General features: G+C 36.4%; 1 protein-coding gene across 2 annotated transcripts in view; it reads right to left on the bottom strand.

The window, feature by feature from the left end:
• BICC1 (BicC family RNA binding protein 1) overlaps positions 1 to 25,799 on the bottom strand; it is a 111,059-nt gene that overhangs the window by 14,293 nt on the left and 70,967 nt on the right. The window contains exons 1-13 of one of the 2 annotated variants that reach the window (XM_031053311.2): positions 22,018 to 22,038; positions 16,331 to 16,410; positions 15,038 to 15,196; positions 14,049 to 14,102; positions 12,997 to 13,191; positions 11,777 to 12,028; positions 8,378 to 8,509; positions 7,139 to 7,322; positions 5,480 to 5,638; positions 4,900 to 5,096; positions 4,485 to 4,626; positions 3,252 to 3,408; positions 1,698 to 1,863 (exon numbers count right to left, since the gene is read on the bottom strand). In XM_031053311.2, coding sequence (XP_030909171.1) covers positions 1,698 to 1,863; positions 3,252 to 3,408; positions 4,485 to 4,626; positions 4,900 to 5,096; positions 5,480 to 5,638; positions 7,139 to 7,322; positions 8,378 to 8,509; positions 11,777 to 12,028; positions 12,997 to 13,191; positions 14,049 to 14,102; positions 15,038 to 15,196; positions 16,331 to 16,351 — 1,818 coding nt within the window. In that variant the 5' untranslated portion in view covers positions 16,352 to 16,410; positions 22,018 to 22,038. Of the gene's footprint in view, positions 1 to 1,697; positions 1,864 to 3,251; positions 3,409 to 4,484; positions 4,627 to 4,899; positions 5,097 to 5,479; positions 5,639 to 7,138; positions 7,323 to 8,377; positions 8,510 to 11,776; positions 12,029 to 12,996; positions 13,192 to 14,048; positions 14,103 to 15,037; positions 15,197 to 16,330; positions 16,411 to 22,017; positions 22,039 to 25,799 lie in introns of those variants that run through there. The other variant, XM_005153651.3, reaches the window with a different exon arrangement.

Here is a 25,799-nt window from a genome sequence, read left to right as displayed (position 1 = left end):
AGAAAAAGAATTTCAGTTTTGAGAGAATTAAAATCCCTTATTATGTGCACTACCTATAAAAATAAAAAGATTGGGCTGCATCAAAAGGAGTGTGACCAGCAGGTCGAAGGAGGTGATCCTGCCCCTCTACTCTGCTCTCGTCAGACCTCACTTGGAGAATTGTGTGCAGTTCTGGTGTCCTCAACATAAAAAGGATGTGGAACTGTTGGAACAAGTCCAGAGGAGGCCACAAGGATGATCAGGGGACTGGAGCACCTCCTGTATGAAGACAGGCTGAGGAAGTTGGGGCTGTTCAGCCTGGAGAAGAGAAGGCTGCGTGGAGACCTCATAGCAGCCTTCCAGTATCTGAAGGGGGGCTATATGGATGCTGGGGATGGACTCTTCATCAGGGACTGTAGTGATAGGACAAGGGGTAACGGGTTGAAACTGAAACAGCAGAGGTTTAGGTTGGATATAAGGAAGAAATTCTTTACTGTGAGTGGGGTGAGGCACTGGAATGGGTTGCCCAGGGAGGTTGTGAATGCTCCATCCCTGGCAGTGTTCAAGACCAGGTTGGATGAAGCCTTGGGTGATATGGTTTAGTGTGAGGTGTCCCTGCCCATGGCAGGGGTGTTGGAACTAGATGGTCTTAAGGTCCTTTCCAACCCTAACTGTTCTATGATTCTATGATCTGAAGTTTAATTAGCCCTGGTTAAAAAACTTACACTTCTTTTAATGACAGACAAGTCTAAACAAGCACAACAATATAAAAAAACCCACATTTAGCCTGAAGCATAGCCTAAATTCCACTACTAATTCACTACTTGAAACAACTAGGCAAATAACTAAGGAAAAAGGCTGCAAAACACTAACCTTAATCTTGTTCCACTACTCCATGCAGCCTAGTTAGCCCACACACGGGTAGATCTATATTGAAAACTACTCTGATCCTACTGCTTGCAAACAAAGGGGTCTCTCTAGGGGACATATGCAATAACATGGAGTTAGTCTATAGTAGGCTGTAGTTAGAGTAGGATCAGTACAATAAAAAAAAAAATTATATAATATATAATATATATTTAATTATTATATATATTAATTATTATATATATTTATATATATATTATTTTATTTTATATATATATATTATATATATATATTAATTATTATATATTATATAATATATAATATAATAGTTAGGGTTGGAAAGGACCCTAATCATCTAGTTTCAAACTCCCTGCCACAGGCAGGAACACAAATATGTAGAAATCCATATGTGTAAAGCAAAAACAACGTAGTTACTCCAGTACCGCCTCCCCCCTGGATATGAACCTGAAGCTATTGGAAAAAGAATTGTTGACACTGTTTATAAAAGTTAAAAAGTCTTATGTAGATCTAATTTGCTGTTCGCAAAGCAATGATATTTTTTTTAAATACAAACAGTGCTTGTGTTGACTGATACAGATATCCAATCTATTCTGTATTTATATTTTTCTTATTCAACACAAGCATAAGGGATTTTTTGTCTTCTTCAAGACTTTTCGTTTACAACTGTCTTTTCAGTTGAAAGTGTTAACAACTTTACTAGGAAATGCTGTTACTGAAATGGTAATGGCAAGTCAGTCTACTAGTCAACAATCACCTTTGCATTCTGTGGTAATTTAACTTTGCATTTATCAAGCTTTGCTCTAGATGAGGCTTTATTCAGGGAAGCTTACCTGCATGTTTACATATGATGGCTGTGGAGCTAAGCGTGCTCTCTCAGAGTTCTGCTGGGCAGCTGCTGCTCGCTCTGCTGCCCGTTCACTTCCAGGAGCCTTTTTATCAGCCATAGGAGTTTCAGAAGCGCTTAATTCTGCATCTGAGAGCAGCCTCTCTGCGGCACTGGGGAAGCAACGTCAGTGTTAACTCCAGCTTTCATTCTCATAAAGCAGTAAACATTCAATGCCATTTTGAAAATCAAACTCTTTCTTGAAAAGTTTGGTAGCAAAATTCAAGAAATGCCAGTCCACAAACATCTCAGCGTTCTTAGCAGTATCTCCAGAATTGTCAGCTTTCCCTTTACTTGTTTTTCCACCAGTGAAAAAAGTGTGTATTGCTGCTTCCTATATTACTAAATATAAGGCATATAGATATAGATTTGAGCTGTCTGGTATGTGGAATTACCACAAGCAATCCCTACAGAGTGACTTCATACTGTTTAGCTTTGCTCAGGCCAGCAGTTCTACCCAGACTGATAGTAGCAGGATAAAGAGAAATGCATAATGGGGACTAAGAAAGTTAACATGGGTTCTAAAGGCTTTTAAAGCTTCAATAATTGCAGTACTACATGCCCAAGTACATCTTAATGTAATCTTTTCTTTCAAAATAAGAAAAAAAAAAATCAGCCACATTTTATGCCTATTCTACAGCTACAGTATAAGCTCTTAGTTCAAAGCAAGTGATCATGTTTTGATGATGTACAGTAACCCAGAAAAATGCTCTAAGGAAACTTCAAGCACTATAGCCTCAACAAAAAGAGCAAGCCATATAAACAACTGACTGACATATAAACAACTGAGTCTGGTTAGCAGGAATCCTTGGATTTCTAAACGATGAGAGCAGAATTAATGAGAGAGATATCACAGTTTTAACAGCACAAATGAGGTAAGAGAAAATATGCATCTCAAATGAGTGACGATAAACAGTTCCCAAAAGGAATAATGAAAACACTGCCTAAAGTAGATCAGAGAAAACATTGGGTTGAGCTCAAAACCTGTGCTGCCAGGACATATTATGACTCAAAAGAGCCTTTCCCAATGCTGGCTCATTAAAAAAAAATCCAAAACAAACAAGCAAAAATCATTGAGACAAGTTTGTGAGAACATTCTGCTATGTCCTGAATATCGTTTTTCTAAGAAGAAAACAGCCTCAGGTACACACAAAAGGGAAAAGGCTGTCAGTCAGAAATTATTCTTAAAGCAATCAATAAGAAGAGTGCAAAAATGTAGAAACAGGTAATGAAAGTGCATCTGAAAAAGCATCTCCACTCCTATGTGGAAGAGGAAAAGCATTTATTTTTTTAAAAAACAAAGAAAAATATACAGAAAGCATTCAAAATTTGCAATTATCAGACAAACTGGAGGAAGCATATTAATGCCTAATATGATTAGCAATCAAGCCCAATTTAAAGTAGCTCTTTATTGTATGTCTGAACCACCCCTTCAACCTACAAAAAGGTGTTGAGTATACTTGCATGACAAAAAGGTCTGTTTTCTGTATATTTAACTTACTGTAAGTGAGAGTTTTTAGTGCCTTGCAGTAATTCAACTGTTTGTCTCTTAGCACAGGCCTGTTTGGAAGAGCTCATCATCTGCTTCAGATCACTGGTATTTGCTGAATGAGATGGACTTCTTGGCATGCCAACTTCTACAAAAGCATCATTGCAACCTACAAGACCAATAAAGAGAACAGTTAAAAAAAACCCACCTTTTTATGTTCTAGTGAACTTGCTGAAGGAATGACAACTAAAGAACAAAACCTACTCTTTCTCCTCATAGAATTATTGTAGTCATTAGGCATAACCTGGTCAAGGTTAAGTCATTAGAAATGTAAGTTCAGATGCACAAAAAAGGTGTTAGTGTTCATAAATATAGCAGACACACTAAGTATTTTCCTATTTTGAAGACTGACAATTAGAAGTGACTAAGTATTTTGAGCAAATTTGATTTTATATCTAGTTTTAATAAACCCTGCCAGGTGCTCAGACAACTTTTGATGGAATAAAAGCTCCCCACTTAACGTTCAGATATCTTTTCAGTATGTTTTTATAAGTATCTGTCACCTTAATTGGGAAACGTGCCTTTTATTTAAATCAGCATTTCAAATGACCACAATCCTTAATAAAAGAGCTTCTTGCCTTGTATTTGAAGGCAACAAGGCTTTTTCTCACGTTTGAAAGGGAACTTGCTTTCCCTCCCTCCAAGAATGAAGGAGACAATTTGTTAGTTCCTTTAGCTTCTAAACTGCAACATAACTTAAATGCTGTTATAAAGCATGCAAATATATTCCATCTGCTAGTGTCATCCAAGTTTGATCTACACAACTTTTTGCATAACCTTTTCAAAGGCATTCTTTCCTTTTGTTAAAAAAACCCCCAGAAATAGTTATATTATTTGAATCAGTAGAGACTGTTTTAAGCAATGAAGCTAAGCTGTTGTAAAACATTTTTTGCTGTAAAACAAAGTTTTTAAAGATTATCTCTCTCTGCTCTTAGGGTATTACAAAAAAAAACCAGCCCAAAAAATGAATGCTACAGGTGCAGTTACATTTATTTAAGGTGTTTCTATTAACAGTACAGCTCAGCTACTACTTCTGTTTACTTCTTTGACAACAAATCTGGGAAATCCAGTGGTATTTTCCCTCAACTTGGCTGCAAAACCAATGTACAAGCAATATATTTACATTTGTTTCATGAACTGTACATAGACTCCACAAACACAAAGAATAGAACGTCAAAATCTTACCTTCTCCACTATTTGACTTGGAAGCTACTTGTTCTGAGGTGCCATGAGTACTTTTCTGTCTTACCGGATCACTGTGGTTTGTGCTCAACACATTCTCTCCTAGCGATGTGGCAGACAGTGCAGCATACTTGATATTTGAGGTCTGAAATGATTGTCAAAAATTACAAATGTGATTGTTTTGCTTAAGGAAATATTGAAAGAATTTCCCTGTTCTGTCTGAGTAGGAAAAGAAGAAATTCATTCCCAACAGAACAATATGTTTGAATGTTCCATTTGTCCATCTTTAAGTCCTATTTTGACAACAGAACTGTTTATTTCTAAACTTCACAGGTTTAAGAATCTACTAATGTAGCTGAGATTTTTGTAGTAGAGTACTAACAAACAAATCTGGTTCTCCAGAGATAATACCACTTACCTTCACATGTCCATTTAAAGAAGGCGAGCCTTTTTTACTCTCTGATTGCAAGCCATTAACATGGACTTCAACAGGAGTCAAGCCTGGTGGTGGAGATGGAGTATTTTGACTATAATTAGGTACTCCGGACAACAGAATACTTGTTAAGGTTGCTTGGGCAGTGGATGGTATCATTAGGTGTGGAACAGCAGAAAAACCTGTAACAAAATTTGGTCATGTTCTGATTAAGTTTCTCATTTAACTTTCTCAGACGTCATAGGACTTTATGTAAAATCTCTCTTTAGGTAGCCTTGATACAACACTAAACAAGTTTCCATTAGAACTGCTAAAACCATAATGCTTTATCTAACCATTACTTTGTAGGTTAACAGTTTTCTATAAGATGAAAGCATTGCATATAACAGCATGTTGTAAGTTTATATTAAGTTATAACTTAAATATAAATATTTATTCATCTGTTTTAAGATAAATTTTGGAATTATTATAGTTCTAAAGAATGAATGACTCCAAACTTTTCAACTGTCATTCTAATGACTTGGTGTTTACCAGCTCCTTTCATTCACATTTAACATCTACCAACCTGTGGTACTTGTGTTAGCAAGAGATGTTGCCCATAACGTGGAACTAGGTGTGCCTGAACTTGGACTTTGCAAGGGACTCACAGAGCTATTAAGGGCATTCAACAGAGAGTTTGGAGCAGTTGATGTGTTGACTGACAGGGCTGTTGGACCTAGAAGTCCTGCAAAAAATTGTGCAAATCAAAGTTTAGCTAAAACTTAAAGAACATATGTCACAAAAGTACCAATTAAAACCAAACAGAACCCCACTAAATTGCACCAGCATGTATTTTACAGGCAAATTTTAACATTAAACCTGCTGTTAACTTGGTGCACAAAGCACATTAAGAACAGTTATTCTTAACTAGGAATTACATATCCAAGAAGAACTGGAACATCTTTTATGTCCTTCTACTGGACTCTAAATATTGTCATAACACAGTCTGCACCAGCTGCTCCTCAGCTTCACCATCTCTTTTCATCCCCTCTATTACTTGCGTCAATTTATTTCAGAAGAAGGGTCAGAGGAAAGAAATCAACTGCACTACAGAACCTTTTTTATTACAGACAATAACCTTTTTTTCAGAAGCTCATATGAATGAAGCAGTACTTCCATACTAAGAACTATTAAATTCCTTTTTGCATCTTCAAAGATGACCGCAAATCATCCCTCAAATGCACTGTTTATTCCTCAAACCAGCTCTTCATGTAGGAGCATTCACAAGGCAGTTCAGTACCCATACTTTGAAAAGGTTAAAAAAAAACCCAACTCCAAAGTGCAGGCATAACAAGAACATTCGCAAAAGCAGCATTAAAAGCCACAGTCAAATGGCACAAATACTTGCCCCCGTGTGACTCCCAAGAATGCATGTGACATGGAATTATGCAGCAGTCGTGGATGGCAGGTCACAAAGGAGCACGGGGGTTACATGAGAACTCTGAATTACATGCGAGCCAGTGTCAAGATTTGTGATTCAGTTCTTCTGGGACTGCTTGGTTCTCTATACATTTCTGGCAGTAGAGTACTTCCAGAGATTGAAATTGAAAGTCTAATTCCAAGTCTGGACCATACATTTGTTCTATAAAGTTACATTAAGATAGAAAGCTTACACATTTCTGTTCTAAATTTCATACTGGCAAGTAAGGTCCACACTACTGGCAAGTAAGGTCCGTACTACTGGCAAGTAAGGTCCGTACTACTGGCAAGTAAGGTCCGTACTACTGGCATGTGCATCTCCCAGTTACAGCAAGATACTGCCAGAATTGAAATGTGCGCTAGCCATGTTAACTTTCAATAGTACCATTAACAGGTTTAAGTACCTACCCAAATACAGGACAGTCTAAGACATCACAATATTAATGAAGACATATTTAATTTGAAAATTACACTTCCCGAAGTTGTAAAAGCAGCATCCTACTCCAACTATACTTTCCCCTCCCTCTCACTTTCAGCTGAGCTCTTTACAAGCTTTTATAGGATTTTCCAGATGACAAAAGTCCTGGAGGAAATCTTATAGCAACAAGTCCTTGAAAGGCCAGATGCTTTTTTCTCCAATACTTTAACATGATTCCTTACGTAAAACACACATGTGGTCCTTTTTTCTAATACAACTGATCTGAGTTTCAAACAAAATAAAAACCAATAAATATATATATATAGAGAGAGACACTATAATGCATACCAAGACCCGTGAGTCCTAGTCCTGCTGAGGACAAGATATCCAAGCCAGGACAAGACAGACCAACAGGGCATGAGACAGAAGGATTTGATGCTAAGGTGACTCCACTACTTTCAAGTCCCAAAAGACATTTCCGTGCCTCATACATATTTAAGGCATTTCGTTCAACACTTTTTACAATCACAGACTGTAGGGAAAGAAAAAAATAAACAGCAAAACAACAAAAAATTAAAAACAATCAGTGACAACTATATGACACGGATCTGCAACACACAACTCTCCTTCATACACCCTTCATGGCTATTGGTAATATAGCAGTATGAGACAGCATGAGATAATGTCCATTAGTTGGCTTTGATAGTTGGTTTAAGGATTTTGTATGCAACTGACTGAGAATGATGAAAGACCTTTCTGTGTAAGAAACGTAATTACTGCACCTTGGTGTTATCTAATATACTAAATTGTAAATGCACCAAGATCTAGAAAAGTGAATCATCATTTAAAATCATATCTTCTATCTGAAGTTTATACCTCAAAGTGAGCAAAAAGTTGTTCATATTAAATTCAGCTATGAAATTCATAGCTATCTGAGAAAAAACACCTGCAAAATTAAATTACAAAAACCATTATTTCTTTCTTATACATTCTCTACACAATGTTTCTTTGTATCAATTTCATATATCTTTACACACAGAAGCTTACTTATTGACAGAATGGGTCATTTAATATTTTGAACTTTTTGTCTGTTACAGCATTACATAAAACCATTAAATGGTTCTTTTCAACATGTGGCATAGAACAGAGTCAGACTTCTCAGTCATATTGTTTAGGGTTTTTCTTTTGCTTTGGGTTTTTTGGGGCTTTGTTTTTTTTGTGTGTGTTTAATTCTGACTGCTAAAGAACAGCGCAGTTACATGGGGAGCTGCAATTTAAGACTAATTTCTTTACAAAGAAATCAAGAGTATATCTAATCAGATGCAGTTTGTCCCCTCACAATTTCTTTCTTTTATCAGTATGTTCCATATAACAGCTAATATCTGTATTGTCAGATATTTAATGAAAGTCAAATTGCCATTAAGGAGAGCTGTTGTAGCATTTAAGCCGGCATTTCAAGCAAAAAATATATACCTTTTCCAAGTTTATGATCCATTAAGGTAGGGTGGAGGATCACACATGTCAAACTCACCAGCTCCAAAAAGTTGACATGAAAGCCTAAAAAGAATATATTAGCTTTTCACCAACCTTGCTTGGTTGCTTTGGCTTTGGCTTAATGCTTATGAAGACATCTAACTGCTCCATTAGCTGTGTTATAAACTGTGGTTCTACTTCAATTTCTTCCTTCATATCAAACATGAGCACAAGTGGAAGGCAACCCTGAAAAGGTACAAAAAAACCACAAAACATAAAACTTGTAATCTGCCCATTTCCCATGAAAATGCTAGCAGTAAGGTGAAACAGGTTATAACATAATACATCATAATACAGTAAGCTCTGAAAAAGTATCAAAGATGAAGTTTTAAGTAGAGCCATTTCCTTGTATGCAAGAATACAGGTGTGTATTTCTACTCTGGGATTCTGAACACACAGTTTGACAATATAAGGGTAAAATGATTTGTTGAACATTTGACATTCCAATCAGTCTATATGCACTCTGCATTAGCTATTTATACAGACTCAGAGAGCCCATATGGTTCAAATTCAGAAACTACTATTGTCTATTAAATTTGAACAAAACAGTGTCAGGAATTGATAGCAGGACTCTCATATACTCCAATGGCTCACTTTAAACTATGGTTGAGATAAGGAAACACAATTCTGAGAAAATGTCTCTGTAAGTCACCATTGCTCAAGTCTTCCTCCTTTCTCTTCCCCAGTCCTAGATCAGCTAGGTAATTTTCTAGTAATACAGATGACATCTCTGAAATGCTTGAAATATTGAAACTATAAGTAATACAAAAGAGTCCCTAAAAAAAAAAGCCAACCAAAGAAAAAACTAAAACTCAATGGTCGTAGGATATTTAGAAATTATTAAGTTGCTACTTCTAATAAAACAATAAAAATAGAGGGTACAGTCAGCAAATAACAAATCCTACTTTTTGTGATTTTAGATTCACAATGAAGTAAACAATATTGTATGTATTACGGGAAGAAAATGCAGTAAGATACATTTATGAAAGTGATCTTGTTTAATCAGTTGCCTGCTTTTGCTTCAGAATGAAAAGCAACAAATGGGAGCATTTATTCTTCAGGTCACTAGTTCACTATTATTTTGTATTTAAATAGGACTTCTCAACAGTACCACCTACAACTACACAGCACTTCCCAAATTTAGATATAATTTTAATTTAAGGAAAATTAGAGCAAGGTACCTCCACAGAATTATAGAATGGTTTGGTTTGGAAGGGACTTAAACATCACCTGGTTCCAAACCCCCTGATATGGCAAGGACACCTTCTACTAGACCAGGTTGCCCAAAGCCCCATCCAACCCAGCCTTAGATACAGAACAAGAACAATTTCAACATGACTCCAAATTCCTATTGCTTACATAAGTATTTAATTTTAAATCACTATTTGTCCTTCCTTCATTTTACAACTTGCCCTCATCACTGCTATGAGTACTGCCTTAATCACAACGTTGAATATACCGCTGCAAGCAATATGCTGATGATTAGAAGCAGAGACTTGCAATGATTATCAGCAATAAGGACTATTCACAGTTCATACATCACAGAATTCATAGCTTTCTCAATGAAATTAGTTACTGGTTGATATTAGGAAGTTTCCATTTAGACATAATGCTAAGCAATTTTTGAAGACAGCACTAAAACATCACTTGTCCTACTACAAGTTATCTATGCACTGCATTGTATTCTCTGTTGCCATTGTAAACTCTGGCTCAGATTTAGTCCTTTATGAGAATTAGAATCACAAAAACTTAGAAGTTCAGAAAAAAACTATTTCTTTCTTTGGTATTGATGTTCAGAGGCTTCTAGACTGCTATTTCTAAGAGCTTTGCAGAGATGAAATCACCATTTTTAAAACCCCTCTCCAATTCCATAGAACACTTCTGTTACCTAGCTGTGAAACAGCATCAGCTATTATTCTGACTGCATCAGAAGAGGTGGCAGGAAGCAGCAACAATGGTGACCATGGCGAGAAGGGCAGTATATAAAGTCCCACCTTGCAGTAAATCACTCCAGAACACACAAAAAAATTCATTCCCCTGAGCAATGCTCAAGAATTAAAAAGTGAAATTAACTTCAAAACCAGTTGACAATGGCTGCAGAATGTAGGTATTGGCATGGGTGGCATATCTTTTATCTGAAGCAGAAAAATACTGCTTTTTTACTAAGTTGGAAGTTTAAAATAAGTTCTTATCAGGTCAGTCACTTCTTCCCTCAGGTTTTCAAACTCTTATGACTTCAAAATACATATTCCCTCATTTGCAAAATTTGCTTTTAATATTTGTTTTACAAACAAAACTGGAAACAACAGCTTCAAGGCATGTAATGTTGAAGCAGACAGTCTCCTGGTCTGTACAGTGTAAGGGTGATACAGTGGATGTGATGTGGGATACTAACTTGTACTGATGTGTTTGGGATTAAATCAAGCTTCAACATAAAAAAACCAAAACGGCCCTTGTATAATTCTAAGTTTCTAGAGTAAAGGTGTACTTTGATGTTCATACGATAGCTTGTTTGCATTTCCTTCTACTTCATGACCCTCCAGAAAAATGCTATTTAAAGCTTACCAGGGAAGTGCATAGAATAAGGGCCTCTCTTACCATTTTCAGACAATAGCATTCTAGAAAATAATAATAATGAATATAACTGTATAAACACTATGCTTTTGTTTTCCACTCTAAGCATGGCACAGTGCAATGTAAAAGATATGGACTTCTGGATTTTAATTGTATTGTGGTTTATCATGATACCAGCTTTGAATTAGATTTGAGTCCAGTCTTCTCATGCGTCATTTGTAAATATTCATATATATAAATAACTATGTACAAACATTAGTACTACAACAATGCCTAAAGGCTCCCGTGGAGCCTAATGACCAACAGAAGAAAAATCTGTACTACTAACATTTATCACCAGAACTATTTTTATAACAGGTCTTGTAATATTGAGACTATGGTACTAGTAAGAATTTAAGACCTGCAGAATGAGTAATTATTTACTATGGTTCCCCAGTTTCCTTGAAACTGACCTACATAGGAACTGAGAAATGCCTGCTACTTCATCCCAAAAGAAACCTACTTATCTGACAAACATGGAAAGACAGGTTGGCAAAACAAAGTAAACAACCCACTACCCAATAACAAAACCCTCCAAAAATCTGCCTTTCACTCAGAAGCATATTGTTATTGTACATGTGAATTACTTGTGTTGTATTTATTCCACCAAGGTCATTTTCAAATCATGACACCAGAGATTAGAAATATTTTAGTTAACTACAAATGTTCACAAGTCACTAACAAACATAGACCACTCTGCTGAATCAGCTTTTTGCAATGTGAGTAGCGAAGCTTCCTCTCTAAGCATCTAACTTATATTTGACCCATAAATAAGTGCAGAATGAGCATATTTGTTATAATCTGGCATTTTTTCAAGCAAGTTTCACTGAAAACATTTACCATGAGATATTGCCTAGCAAGACAGACAGATTCAATTGTGCCCTGGAGGTAGACAGCGGATTTCTTCTGTGGGTTACTAGGGTCAGGGAAGTGGATCTGAGCACCAGTCCTCTGCATGATATGTTTGATGTTACTGCCATTTCGACCCATCATAAAGAGATGATGCTGTGCTGCAATGTCTAGTTGTGTGCTCACAGGGATTGCAGAGGCCAGGCTCCCAGCTAGGTGTTCTAAAAGCATGGCTGTTCCTTCCTGTGGGGGAAATACAAGAAAGTGGTAAAATAATCCTCACAGGCATACAAACCAATATTATGGAATGTTTCCACATTTCTCCTGCATTCCATATTCAAGAAAAATAAAACTGTTTTGTTTAAAAACCTAACTGATTTGTTAAAGGTAACAGATGGACTAAACGCTACCTGCTAGTCCTACTTTGGGACCAAACACAGCATTTAATTACCATTTTAAGTAATAAGACATGTCAAATGGTTTGATCCCAATAGACCTTCTGTGCCCACATACAGCAATAAGAAAGGAGACTGATACTTGCAAAATGTGTCTTTTAATTTTAGCCCAAGATGTTCTTACTGGCTTGAGAACACCCATCTAAGACTGTATCAATCTGTCACATTGCCAGTTCTTAACAAAGAAAATTTCTGATTATTTTATTATGGTAAATAGGCTCATGGCAGTTCCTTTCCTCAACTGGTAAATTTATATCTCCCAATCCTGGTTTCACAAGACAAGTTTCATTGAATGTTAGGGCAATTTTTGCAGTTATATACTTGAGTGCACATTGAGAAGATCCAAGCATGAGGGAATTAATGGGCTGGGTGGGCTTGTTTTGTGGTAGTTTATTTTTGTTGTTGTTTTTGTTTGGTTTGTGGGTTTTTTTATTAAAAGATGGGTAAGATCCATATTTTGGGTCAATTTTGTACAACCTGAACAGGTGTGCAAGAGATGAAAAACAGACTGAAAGCTTAGCACAAATAATGCTAAATCCTGAACTTAGAACTATTTCCTATGCATTTTTAGACCTCACCTACACCAGTTATTTAAAAAAACAACAAAAAAACCAAACCCCAACCCCTCAGGTTTCCAAAGTGACCACACAATAACATGTACTGATGAAGCAGGATATAATATCAATATAGTTCCTAAGTATCTAAACTATGGATCTGTTTATGACATGCAGAAACCTACTTAAGAAGACACATTACCTTCACAGCACTAGTGTTGTTCTGTGACCCTCTGACAATGACTGTAGCACCATACATTCGGGAGCGTTGTTTAAAGGAGACTGAAATATTATATGTCTGACATATATGCTGAATTGTGGGAGAATTAGGATCTGGGATTGGTTGGAGAATTCCAGCAATAGGCAATTCAAACATGAGTACCAATGGAAGCAGCTCCTACAACAACAATGATGTACAAGTATTGAAAACCGAGTCATACTCACTAAAACTACAACTATTTTATTACTAAATTATAATGTATCTGTAAGTGATGATTACTCTGACATAACACATCCTCTGTTCAGGGTTCATTGATAAGACTATTATCATGTCTTGAGGTGGAAAAAGGCACCAATTTCTTAGAGGGACGAGAGGTTTTGGTCTCGTACGGGCTTTTCGCCTGCCCAGGTTGGTTTCTTGTGTTCCCCTTCACCCATCCTGAAGTCAACTACAAAGCTACATAAACATCACATAAGCTTTAATATCTGTCAAGACCAAGGTTTTGCAAGTGACATACCTGACTACAACAACTGCAAGTTTTAATAATTAGATTTATAATCATGGCAGAATACACATACATGTCAAAACTAGAAGGTAGATTAAAAAGTGCTACAAGTAGAGAATGGAACTAAATTCTACCAAATTATTTACACAAATTACACATAAAAATGGTTAAATTAAAAAAGCAGTATTTAACTTTTTCAAGTCATAAATCCACACAGAATGCCTGAGTGTCTGCAGGCCACCTATGGAGGCTAAATTATAATGTAATTTTAAACACTGTGTGGGATGCTTTATTATATCTTGTTTATACTGTAGACTTTGTGTTCAAGGTCCACCTTGAGCTAGTTAAGTTTGGCCAGTATGCAAATCACTGCTTTTATAATGCCCTTTACATTTTACTCATACGGATACTCACATGACACATACTGCTGTCATAAGACACAGCCACAAAACCCTAGGGTTCTCAAAACTATATTTTTTTCCCCTTTCAGGTGCTTTCAAGGGAACACTATACTGAAATAGACTATTACCCGAATTCTAACTCTTGCGGACTCCACTCCAGCTGGCTGTCCTGCAATAGACACCTGGAAGAGTAAGAATATAAAAATATAGCATCATATTTTCAAATGAGGCATTGGAAATGTTATTCAGGTATCTGTGTTCTCTTAAAAAATAAAAATAAGATTGAAAAAAAAAATTCAACACTTATTTTACACCCACTGATGTCATAAGTGTTCTCTAAACAGTAGCTGAAAACCAAAATCGGTTTAAGAAGTAATTAATATTATAGCATATTAGGTTACATAGGTTTAAATAACAAACAAAAAAAAGATACAGCAAACAAAGCAGAAGTTCGGATCAAATCAAGAATTACTACTGTGTATACATGTGCTCAATGCTAATATTCAACAACAGTAGGCTTTCTTGAATGTTTCAAAATTGCTGCACTTTGCTCAGCACCCACTCAGATGCACAAGAGGAAATTCTAAATACAGTGATGAAAGACTTGAACATTCCAGTAGTATCAGCATTACAAAAAAATAATGTAAAATCCTGGTGCAATGGCTTATTCCAATAAAGTTGAAGTCTCACAATAGGGCATCCAATTTTGCTGACTACCCACCAAGATGAGTTTTTCAACTAAGTTACATCATAAACCAAAAGCATCAAATTAATCAATATTCTAAACAGGTCAGGTGTTGAACAGGCAAAACATTTACAAACCAGGGATTTTCATACCACTTCTCTACTATTTGCACTAAGTTGTTCATTTCCATATGCTCAAAATAATGTTAATTTAAAAAAATTAAAATTATTAATGCGCCTTCACAAATTATTTCCATCTGGTTTTAGAGATTTGCTACCTCTGGAAGTCCTGAGCTTTCCAGAGTGTGAATGCCAATAATCTATTTCCCTGCCAAAAAGCCCGAATTGATGAAAGTAGTAGTACTTAGAGATATTTTTTTATATACTTTCAGGAGTTACAGAATAAATGAGTTAAATAGTAAACTATACTTACTTGGTTGCTTTTCTCTGCTTGATTATTCCTGTTTGAGTCTGGAAAATGGATATGGCATCCTGTTTCCTCCATCACCTTTTTAATATTATTGCCACCTTTACCTATCACATGAGAATGTTCTGTATGTGAAACATCCATCTTCAAGGTTACCCGATTACTCTGGAAATCAAGTACCCATGATTAGATTTGTTCACAGCAGAACCTGAGTATTTTAGAGTCATGTAACTTCAAGGATGACATTCAAAATTGTATTTCCAAGGTATTTTTTGCTATGGCTTAGCTTCTACTCTAGTAAGATGCTTTTAATATAGATCTTGGTCAGATGCTAAACCATTCACATTTTCTTTCCAGTGAGAAAATAGCAGAAATATATACCCCAAAATATATCTTAAAAAAAAAGTCTAAGGCTTTATCCTTGCTTTTTATCAATGTGTCATTTGTCAATCAATTCTAATTTTAATTCTATGTTCTTTCAATTGCAGTCACACACCTGTGTCTGATCTATCACATATGATGCAGTCTGGCAAATCAAAGCCATAGGACCTAAAATAGCAGGGTTTTCTCCTCCTTTAACAAACATACCAGATTTTACTGGTACATCAGTTTTTGAAACACACACTGCCAGCAGCTGTTATTAGAAACAGTATTGTTAACAGTCCATAATAATGTTGTTAATAGCTGTTAAAAAAATGGTACTTATCACTGGAGAGTTCCTTTTGGCAATCTGTTCAGAGAAACAAGAGGTTGGCATACAACTATGCAAAAGCCACTCACTGCCCCAAAAGTCTTGCTATTCAATGAGAAGAAAATCTGATGAATATATGAAACCCCTGAACAAAATCTAGATGTTCTAGATGTTCTGGTTTCAGAGGATAAACATGCAGTAACAGTTAGAAACAGAACTGCATAAATGCTCCTGAAATTGAAGTTCAAACAGAAACAAAATTTTAGGTTTGCTGAAGTCACTGCATTACATTTGCAATTAAAATGTATTTCAGATTTTGAAGTAAAAACCCCAATCCAATGATGAAACTGTGCGTGTTTTTAATCATATGGCTGGCAATATTATTTCTATATAGTTCAGATCTGGAAAAAATGCATTAAGCAACTATTCTGTTGTAGCATGTTTAAATATGTGTGTATACATCAAATATCAACATCCAGGAAGAATATATTGGAGACTTAGCTTCAGAACATCCATAAGTAACTTCTGTTTAAATGAGCCCATTTAAGGAGGTCCATGTCATCAGAAATGGGGGTATAAGGTGTCATTCTAAAGAAGTTCTTTCTTACTTTTGTGTCCAAGACAGACATGATTTTCTCTTTAGCTTCTTTAACATTTTCCTTTTTTCCAGAGACTTTAATATGAGGATCTATAAAAGACAGACAGACTTGTGAGGAAAATAAAGAAAATATCTAAAAATCTTCCTAATTGCTTAAATAACTTTGAATGCATTATATATAGCTCAGTGATAAACTGTATCACCGGTCTTTGGGATTCAGCACTAAATGTATTGTTCCATCCCTTCAGTCCCACAATTAGGATTACCAGATGAGTTTATCAAACATGATAACCAACTTAAAATAAAAAGAAATAAAATTCTAAATGTACATCACAGTACTATAAATGTTCTATGCAATGAAATTACGTACCTAACCCATCATGTCTTCCAAACAAATAATAATAGAGGACAACAAAACAAGCTTTTTGATGGCCTCACTCTAGATTAACAAAAACAATGCCTATGAAAAAAATGCAAACTCAATACACACTCATCATCATTTCATTATATTTATGTAGCCTCTGGAACTTTGCAGTTTTAACCTCACAACAAAGATGGCTCCACCATAAGTTTTCTGATTGAAGTTACTAAATCAAATTTAAATGACACTTTAATAAATCAAATTTCTGAGTTGTCAAGTTCATAAATTCAGATTTGCTACTAAGCTATATACCAGGAGGAACACTGGCTGACAGCAGTTTTTGCACAGCCAGATCCAAAATATTGATTCTACAACATATTTCAGTTTACATTGTAGTTTTCAGACCACTGTCTTTAAACAGTAGGTGGTAGTGTGCTGAGCCATCAGGTACAGTTCTGCATCCTGGAATATACACCTGGTTGGATAGTATAGAACTGACTCTGGAACTAGATGAAGTATCAATTACTCTAAAAAGTGTGAAAATTACACATGAGATAGTTTAGCAGCACCATCTGGTGTCCGGAAGCATAAAGCACCACAATGCAAAATTATTGTCAAAACATTAGATGCAGGTTCAATTAAAGCAAACAAACAAACAAAATACTTAAGTATTAGAATCAAGGGTATGATTTTGCAGGCGATGCAAATTTCTTTCCCCAGTTCTTAAGTCCTCTGCCCTTTTACAGTGTAACAATGCTTTTCCTGCTGTTGTGGGATGAACTGCTCTCAAAAAAAACCCATAAAATTCTAAAACCTATTCCGGCTAATTAATTCACTTAATTGGTTATGCTAGCCAGATACATACATGTCAGGATATGTGAAAATAAATATACTCTTAATAGCTGCAACACAATGTATCTGCCTTTCCCATCATCTCAATGACTGAAAATCACTTAACTACTAAAGAAATGCCAAAAAATACAGCTTTAGATTGTAAACCTGTCGTATTAAATTGAAAATTGAAACTGTTTAAGCCATGTCTGGATATTCTTTTGTTCCAAGAACAAAAAAAAAATCTCTAGTCTTTACCACTGGGAAGTTCTGAGCACATTAGGCTGAAGATACAGGAACACTGAACGAACAACACAGGATTCACTGCTAAGTTTCATAAAAGTCAAGAAAAATGCAGCATTTTGAGTTCTGAGAAACATATATTTCATTTTAAAAAACTGAACAACTGTAGTTGCAAAACCATGGTATGCACACTGAATCTACAGAAGCCCCAAAAATCTGCTGCTTCAGCATTTACACAATGTAGCAAAGTAAAAACCAACCAACCAAACAAAAAAAGCCCCAAATCAACAATAACACCAACTCAATTCCAAAACAAAATAGCCTTAAGGCCAATTATTTTCTTTTTCAAGTTGACAGTGAGCCTTGTGGTTCTAATATGTTTAAGCTGTGAATGATATTTGAAGTGGATGTCACAGGCAGAAATTCCCAGGAGCAGATTCTAGCACACTACGTATGCCCCAAGCACTTTTTAGAAGCAACCAGGAAAAACACAAAATCCAACCACCACCACTTTGGGGTTGACTTTTCACATATTTGTGAACGTTATATTTTAATACACATTTGGTTACAAGTATGAAAAATATCTGATATCAAGCCTGTCATCTTCTTAGTACCAAAGATGATGATCACCATTCCGTAATACTATTTTTTTAGCTATGGGTGAAAAGACATTTTAGAATACTTATTTTGTCTATTTCTAAGCTCAGTAGGGTTCCTTTTCTGCTGATGCTGACAGCTTCAGCAAAAAACCCTCCGTATTTCTACATTTAACCTTTCTTTGTTCTTTTTGGCATAAACAAAAGTAAAGCAGCAGCCACTAAGTAAAAAACAATAAATCCACTGATGGAAGTGACAATTCTGAAATATACTACAAAATCTTTCAAAATTGGTCTAAAGTACCCTCTCCTTACTTGATAACTTTTCAATGCCACAGTGGTTGGTACCGGTTATGAGCCAGCTCATTTTTAAGTTAAGCACTCTTCTTTTGAGACTTGCTCACTCTTCAAGGAAACAAGATTTAGATATGACATCTGCTCAAACTTCTGTATGAGAAGAGTACTTGTAACTAACTGATTTTGTGTCCTTTGAAGTGGCTTTGCAGGAGTTGTAAGTGCATTGAAATTATGTAGGGTCTGCAGGAAAACCAACAGTACCTACAGAATACTAAAACATTGAAAAAATAGACCACTTTAGGAATTCATATAGAGGCAATTAGATTGCATAACCTGATTTTCTGTACATTACAGACCTTTAAATTTCTTAAATATACCTCCCTGCGGAATCAATTAGTTTGGTTGCATAGTTTCCTCTAGAAAGCGTGGAAAAGTGGAGAACTGTCTGCTCTAATGGTTCCTCCCATTTCAGCCTCCCAGATATGTGCCTGCTTTCTGACACTTAGGTTTGCTGGTTCTTGCTCTACCTTTTTTTCCCTCCCTGAGGTTAAATAACCCTTAGTTTCAATGGTGTCTTCCAGTGAGGGTCTGGTAAGATACACTTATCAAATCACCTATCATTATATAAGCTCTCTTTTTGATCACAACCCTAAAGACTCTCATTGGATCAATCATAAAGAAAAATGAGCTAGAGAAGCTGCCTGTTATTTTGGGGGTTTTTTTTTGTTTGTTTTTGTTGTTTTATTGTTTTTTTTCCTAAGTTAGTTATTTTCAAAGTACAGGGCTTTCTGTTTTTAAAGCACTTCACCACAAGCATATTTACCAGGAAATAAAAGGCAAGTTTCTCCCAAGCTTCTTGCAAACCCAGTGCAGATCAGGCTGCATTTGACCCCAAACAACTGTCTGTTAAATACAGAAAATCTATTACTAATGGAATCAGCATTTACCTTCAGTTTCAGCTTTCCGGTTATAATCCCAAGTATTTTGTGGAAAAGTCTGAAGCTGGGCAGTATCTGAAAACCATTTTTAGAATTCCTATCTGAAAATTGTTTTTAGAATTCCTACCCAAGTAGGGATGAAACAAACATGTAAGGTCTTTGAGCATCAATACACAGGAGTAATTAAAACAGTTGACTTAGTGTTGCCACCAATAAGGAGCCAAATACGTTCAAAATGATTCCAGACAATTTAGTACTTTTTGGAACCACAAACTTAGGGTGTTCAGTAGTTGCATATGACAAGTGATACATGTTTGCTGTTGTATTTAGATTAGATGGGGCTGAACATAAAACTTCTCCCTGCCACCTATTTTACAGGTGGAACTATTTATTCCATGGATTAACAGCTATACTTTTTTATTATTATTATTATCAGAAACAAGAAATACCACCTTGCCTCAGTATGAAGACAAAAAATATTTGTTGGACAAAGCTCTAGGTGTATTTGAAACACTCAGAGTGCAACTGTTGCAGTGCATTCTCAATGAAATCCAAAAAAACAAAGTAAATGGCACTATTAAAAGCATGACAAGGACTGTTAGACTTAAAGGTATAGCAGGTGTAATGTATGTATAGTACTGTCAGTACAGATAAGCATAAAGTCACCCTCCAAGTCATTATCTGAACAGATCACAGCACCTGCACATAGCCTTAACTAGCAAGAGACCACCCATTGTACAAGATCAATCAATCCCCACAGAAATAGCTCTTGCTGCAACTCGGGCCATAACAATGCCAGGTTTGTCCAGGTGTCCATCCGATCACCAAGATGTTGTGCCATACTTCATCCCTAAGGAACAGTGGGTTTGGTATCCATTTTTACCATGGGCTGGGGGGAAAATCCCATTTCCCTGCCCATCCTTCCTCCTCTCCCCCTACCCCTTTATTTTTAAGGTTTTGAATACAGCCGGAAATATACTTTAAATAAAAGTAGAGCTACAGCAACACACAGATGCCTACCATGGATGAAGAAATAAAACACCAAAGCTTTATAAACTATTTATAAACACAGAACAAAGGCTTCAGAAGAGGTCTGTGTGCTAAAAGCATATAAGGCTCTGGTGCTTTAAACAGAAGTATAGTATCAGAAACGGGAAAAGATTTTGATTCATAAGAAACAACATGATTAGTGTCTTGCAAAATATAAAACCCATGCCATTGCACAGTAACCTATCTTTTAATGACTTTGATGGGAAGTATCATTTTCCCTAAGAATGGAAAAGATAAAACTAATTTTAACAGATCTCACCCTCCTTCTCAAGAATGGGGGAATATTTACATAAAATAGAAAACTCAAGTTGCACAACAGAAAATGCTGGAAATTTTTCTCAACAGGCTTCATTTGGCAGACTCCTGCCTTCAAGTGGTCTTTTCTTGCTCCTATCCTCAAATTCCTCACTCTGCACTTTGGCAGTTTCCACCTCCTCTGTCTTTGTCCACAGCTATACAAGAAAGCCTCCAGCTTTTCTGCTACTATTGTGTGCAAAACTTCAGTAAACAAAACAAAACTCCTCCAAGCAAAGATGTGTTTGTGCCAGTGCGAATGCATCTACACTGATTTTTGCCAGGCAAAACGTATTTGAAGTAATTTAAACAATTTAACTGTGTAGGCCTCTCCTGTGATTCAGACATCAGATTTAACATCTGGGCAAACTCTTCAGACCGCAGCTATGTATCTAGCTTGTTTACAGGATGAACAGACTTTACTTAAGTTACAGAAATAACAATATCCTAAAAATAGCTAGACAACTGGGCAACAGCAGAGCAGATGACAGTCATTCTTAGCAAGAAGCTGATTAGGATTTGAATAGCCCCCAAGTATTACTGAACTTGCACAGCTCAAATTAAAATAAAGACACAAATAGGCCTAACATTTTTAAGGACAAACTATGAAAACACTCACCAAAAATTACTAGCAAAGCCACACTAAACTTTATGAGAAGTTAAAAGAAAGTCTAAAGAACACACTAAAAGTCTCAAATGAAAATGCGAATTCATTATTCATCCTACAACAAGATGAAACACAGGTCTATAAAACAAGTGAGTTAATCTAAAAGGTCAAGGACTTCTTATTAACATGGAAAAATGGATAACTGAATTGAATCATTTTAATATTTTAAAATAAATTAGGAAATACTACACATACAGCTGTTAAGAGTGGATACTCACTGACCAAACTAGAATCATGATAGCCAAGATAGTCTTGAAATAGGCTCAATTTGTTCCCATGGAGAAGAAACATAAAGGTTAAAAGCATGCAACAAATGCTCTCGATTAAAGGGATATGCAAAGTAACTCAAGTGAATAAAAAAGGAGATTTGTCACTTGGACACTTCTTGCTGTTGGCTTATCAGTTTAAAGGACTTCTCACCTCTCCAATGCAGCTCAGTGTACTTCCTTCACCTCCTGGTATCCAAACCACAGGAGAAAAAAAGCTACTCATATATTAAAGCAGAATGCTGTGGGCTATTTACCACTGCTGACTCCTTGTGTATCCTCAGACATATTCAACAACATAGGTGGTGGTTTTAGCTTGTGGTTTTTGTTGTTGTTGTTTTGTAGTTTAAATTAGACTGCAACATCATCATCTCTGAACGAAATTTCAACTAGTTAACTTAGGCATGATCAAAAGCCTACACAAAACATCACAAAACTCAACATGGACTGCAAGCAATTAATGGTGTCTTCAGAGGAGACATATCCTGAGGCTCTGGGCATTCTAGGAGATTTGTTTGTTGTGGACAAATGGCTGATTACAAAACATCCTTGGGAAGAGCTAGAAGCACTGCCTATATCTGCACACATATCTGAAAGACTGTCTTCTCAGAACTTTAGCTCAACTTTCCACTTTAAACTAACTTCAAACCATTTTAGAAGAATTTCTGTTCTATCCAGAATATGACAAGGAGGCTGAGAAAGAGATGTTTGTTGCACTGCTTCTGTCACAGCATCAGGGAAAGAAGTTTACATGTAACCCTTTGTTCTTTTTACATTTTTGTTGCTTTTACAGTCATCTGAGGAGCAGTAAATATAGGATCATCAAGGTTTGGGTTGGAAGAGACCCTAAAGACCATCTAGTTCCAAACCCCATGCCATGGGCAGGGACATTTCCCACTAGATTAGGTTGATCCAAGCCTCATTTAACCTGGCCTTGAACACTACTAGGGATGGAGCCACAGTTTTTCCAGGCAACCTCTGCTAGTGCCTTACCATCCTCATAGTGAAGAACTTCCCAATGTCTAACCTACATTTCCCATCTTTCAGTTTAAAGCTATTCCTGTTTGTCCTAACACTACATGCCCTTGGAAAAAGTCCCACTCCAGCTTTATTGTGGGTCCCCTTTAGGCACTGAAAGCTGCTTTAAGGCCTCCCTGGAGCCTTCACCCCTCATGTTGAGCTTCTCATCAACCAACAACCTCAAGCCCTTCTCGTCAGGGCTGCTCTCACCCCTTCTCTGCCCAGTCTGGAGTTGCACTTGGGATTGCCCTGATCCACGTGAAAGACCTTGCACTTGACCTTGAACATCATTACTTTCACATCACTTCTTCCCATTGCGCTGACCCTACCACACAGGTCAGTGTCATCACCAAACTTCCCCAGGGTGCACTCAATCCCACTGTCCATGTCACTGAGACATCAAAGCATTGCTTTTCAATTCTGCACCGTAGCAACTGCAGGACAGTGAAGCCTACAATCTCCTCTTTACATTTTGCACCATTCATAAAAATGCATGTGTAGACACGTATACAGACACACACAGATATTCATGAAGCAGAGATTGGGTAAAACACCAACCTTACACACACAGAACTGAAGAAATGCTGTTCAACATCTGGTAGAGCAAAGAATCTTGTTTCTCAAAGATTTCAGTATGGTTCAAAAGAAAGCTCTAAAAACTTTAATAGGCTACTTTCAGTAAAATGGCTAAAGTGAAATATCTGTTTGGTGTAAGTAACCTTGCAAATGAAAAGAAATAAGATGACGTGTACTTGTACATCAAATCATAGCTGAATCCCATTTGGGATTTGGGTCTCTCAGTAGCTTTGAAACACACTAGCAGAGCAGTGAAAATTTATGTTTAGAATGCCCAGAATTAAGTGAAAATTAGCCAGAAGCATCAGATAAGCTTTAGAAAAATAGATTACCTGTACAACTTATTAGTTTTGGAGAAATAAGCTATTGATGACTGCATTTTGGACCCAGAGGAAATGAAGTTGAAAAGACTTCTTGAATCATAAGCAAAGAGGTAAGGCAAGGAAAAAGTAATGGAACATATGCAACTTAAACAGGAAAAATAACCAGATTTGAAAGAAGGAGAAGGCCAAGGTGGAGAAGAAGAAAACCTGAAAAGAAGAAACAAGAATTAATTAATTGTAGTCAGAAGCTCCATTTTAGTTACAAAATTTCAGTTTTTTACCACTACAGTCAGCTTAAATTCCTTATTTTACTTTTTCTAAAAAAAGTCATTAGGGACATTATATGAATGCATTCAGGCACTAAAAGACACATGTAATGCTGCAATTCTGCCGCTTCTTGGGCAGCTGTTCTTCAGCCTTTAGCCTAAGCAACCACTCAACGCAAGGTGATCTCTCAGCAGAGCACAAAATCTGTTATTTTTCTTTTCCAGCATAGAACCAGTGAATTCACCATTCGTTACTTAAATGTCTGTTACCATTGTACCTCAAAGCACAAACACAGAACCACAATGTCTGGGAAAGAAAATATGAAATAAAGTGAAGAAAAAAGCTATAGTATTATAAGATCAACTCAGTAGAAGACTTAGAACAACCCACAACATTCCTATAAATAATAATACCATCTTCACCACACACAGTCATATTCAAGGTTACAGTTTTGATGCATAAGCCTCAAGGTAATTTCAGTTTCTCACACATTTGCAAAAAAATCACTGGTGCTGCATTTTGCTAAATAAAAAACATCACAACATCCGACTCATGAGCCTGAATGAGAGAAGGTTCATGCCTCAGGCTGAACCTTCCTTACTAATTCTCCCACATCCAAATCCAACTAAACTTACTTCACACCTCCATGCTTCCTGACATTTTAATGCCTGATTGCTCTAACTGACTGCATTCCAATATGTGAGCTGATTTTTATACAGCTACGGGAAAGTATTAATTCTGCGGCTGGAACAGGAGGATGCAGCTAGTCTCTAGCAAAGATTACGGTACTAGGTACACCTGAATGAAACAGGATAAAACTGTCCTCTTGAGAATTGGTATGAAATCAGAAAGATAATAACTGGTTTCTGATAGGACATCACACCTGGTGACTAAAGCCACAGACAGCTAGATACAGTAATTCTGGTTATGATTACAAGCACTCTATTACATTCTTTGCTTTAGTAGCACACTTTTACAGAAGGAAATGGATTCTCCCCAGAAAAGTTGCCCTTTCTTGGACTGTTATGTTTTTTAGAGGTTCTTATTTGAACTGTATTCCTGATGAACATGGTGAATGGTTTTTTTTTTTGTTTTTTGGGCTTTTTTAAGAGAAAAACTGATAATATAATAATAAAAAAAGAATTTGTTTTCTTGAGAGCTAACCATGTAGCAACAATTACATGAAGTACATAAAAAATATTCTTATTTCAAATTATAGCAAGGCATGGTCAGATCATGCGTTGTGAGCCTATCTGCCTTTAAGTGAGTACTTTTAAGCTTCCCACCCCAACCCAAACACAGGGGATACAAATGCACAATATTAAGCATTATCTTCAGATACAAAGTAAAGATCTTGAGTGCAATGAACACAATGAGAAGATGCAACATCCCATAGAGAAGCAGATCATCTCAGAGAACAGATTACAAGCAGGTCTCAAGGAGCTAATATTGGAGGCAGAGCAGCAAGCAGCTCAAAAACTGGAACAGGAGGTTTGTGAGCCAAGGCAAAAAACAGACTGCTGCCTGCTGAGGTCAGAAGCAGCAGCAATAGTTGCCACCACAAACAGTTTTGGGCAAATACTGAAAACACCAAGCATAAAAAGCCCTATTAGGTGCTTTACTATTTGCATTATAGTGAACTACTGTTAAAGACTGAATGTAGAGCTCTAACAAAACACACATTCATGACAATACTTACTTTTCCTTACTTTTACTAAAAATAAGATCTGAGTATTCAGAAAATTCATCA

This window comes from Melopsittacus undulatus, chromosome 4, assembly GCF_012275295.1.
Source record: "Melopsittacus undulatus isolate bMelUnd1 chromosome 4, bMelUnd1.mat.Z, whole genome shotgun sequence".
NCBI classification, from domain to species: Eukaryota; Metazoa; Chordata; class Aves; order Psittaciformes; family Psittaculidae; genus Melopsittacus; species Melopsittacus undulatus.
The sequence above is the reverse complement of the archived record's forward strand: the minus strand, read 5'-3'. Positions and strand labels throughout refer to the sequence as shown.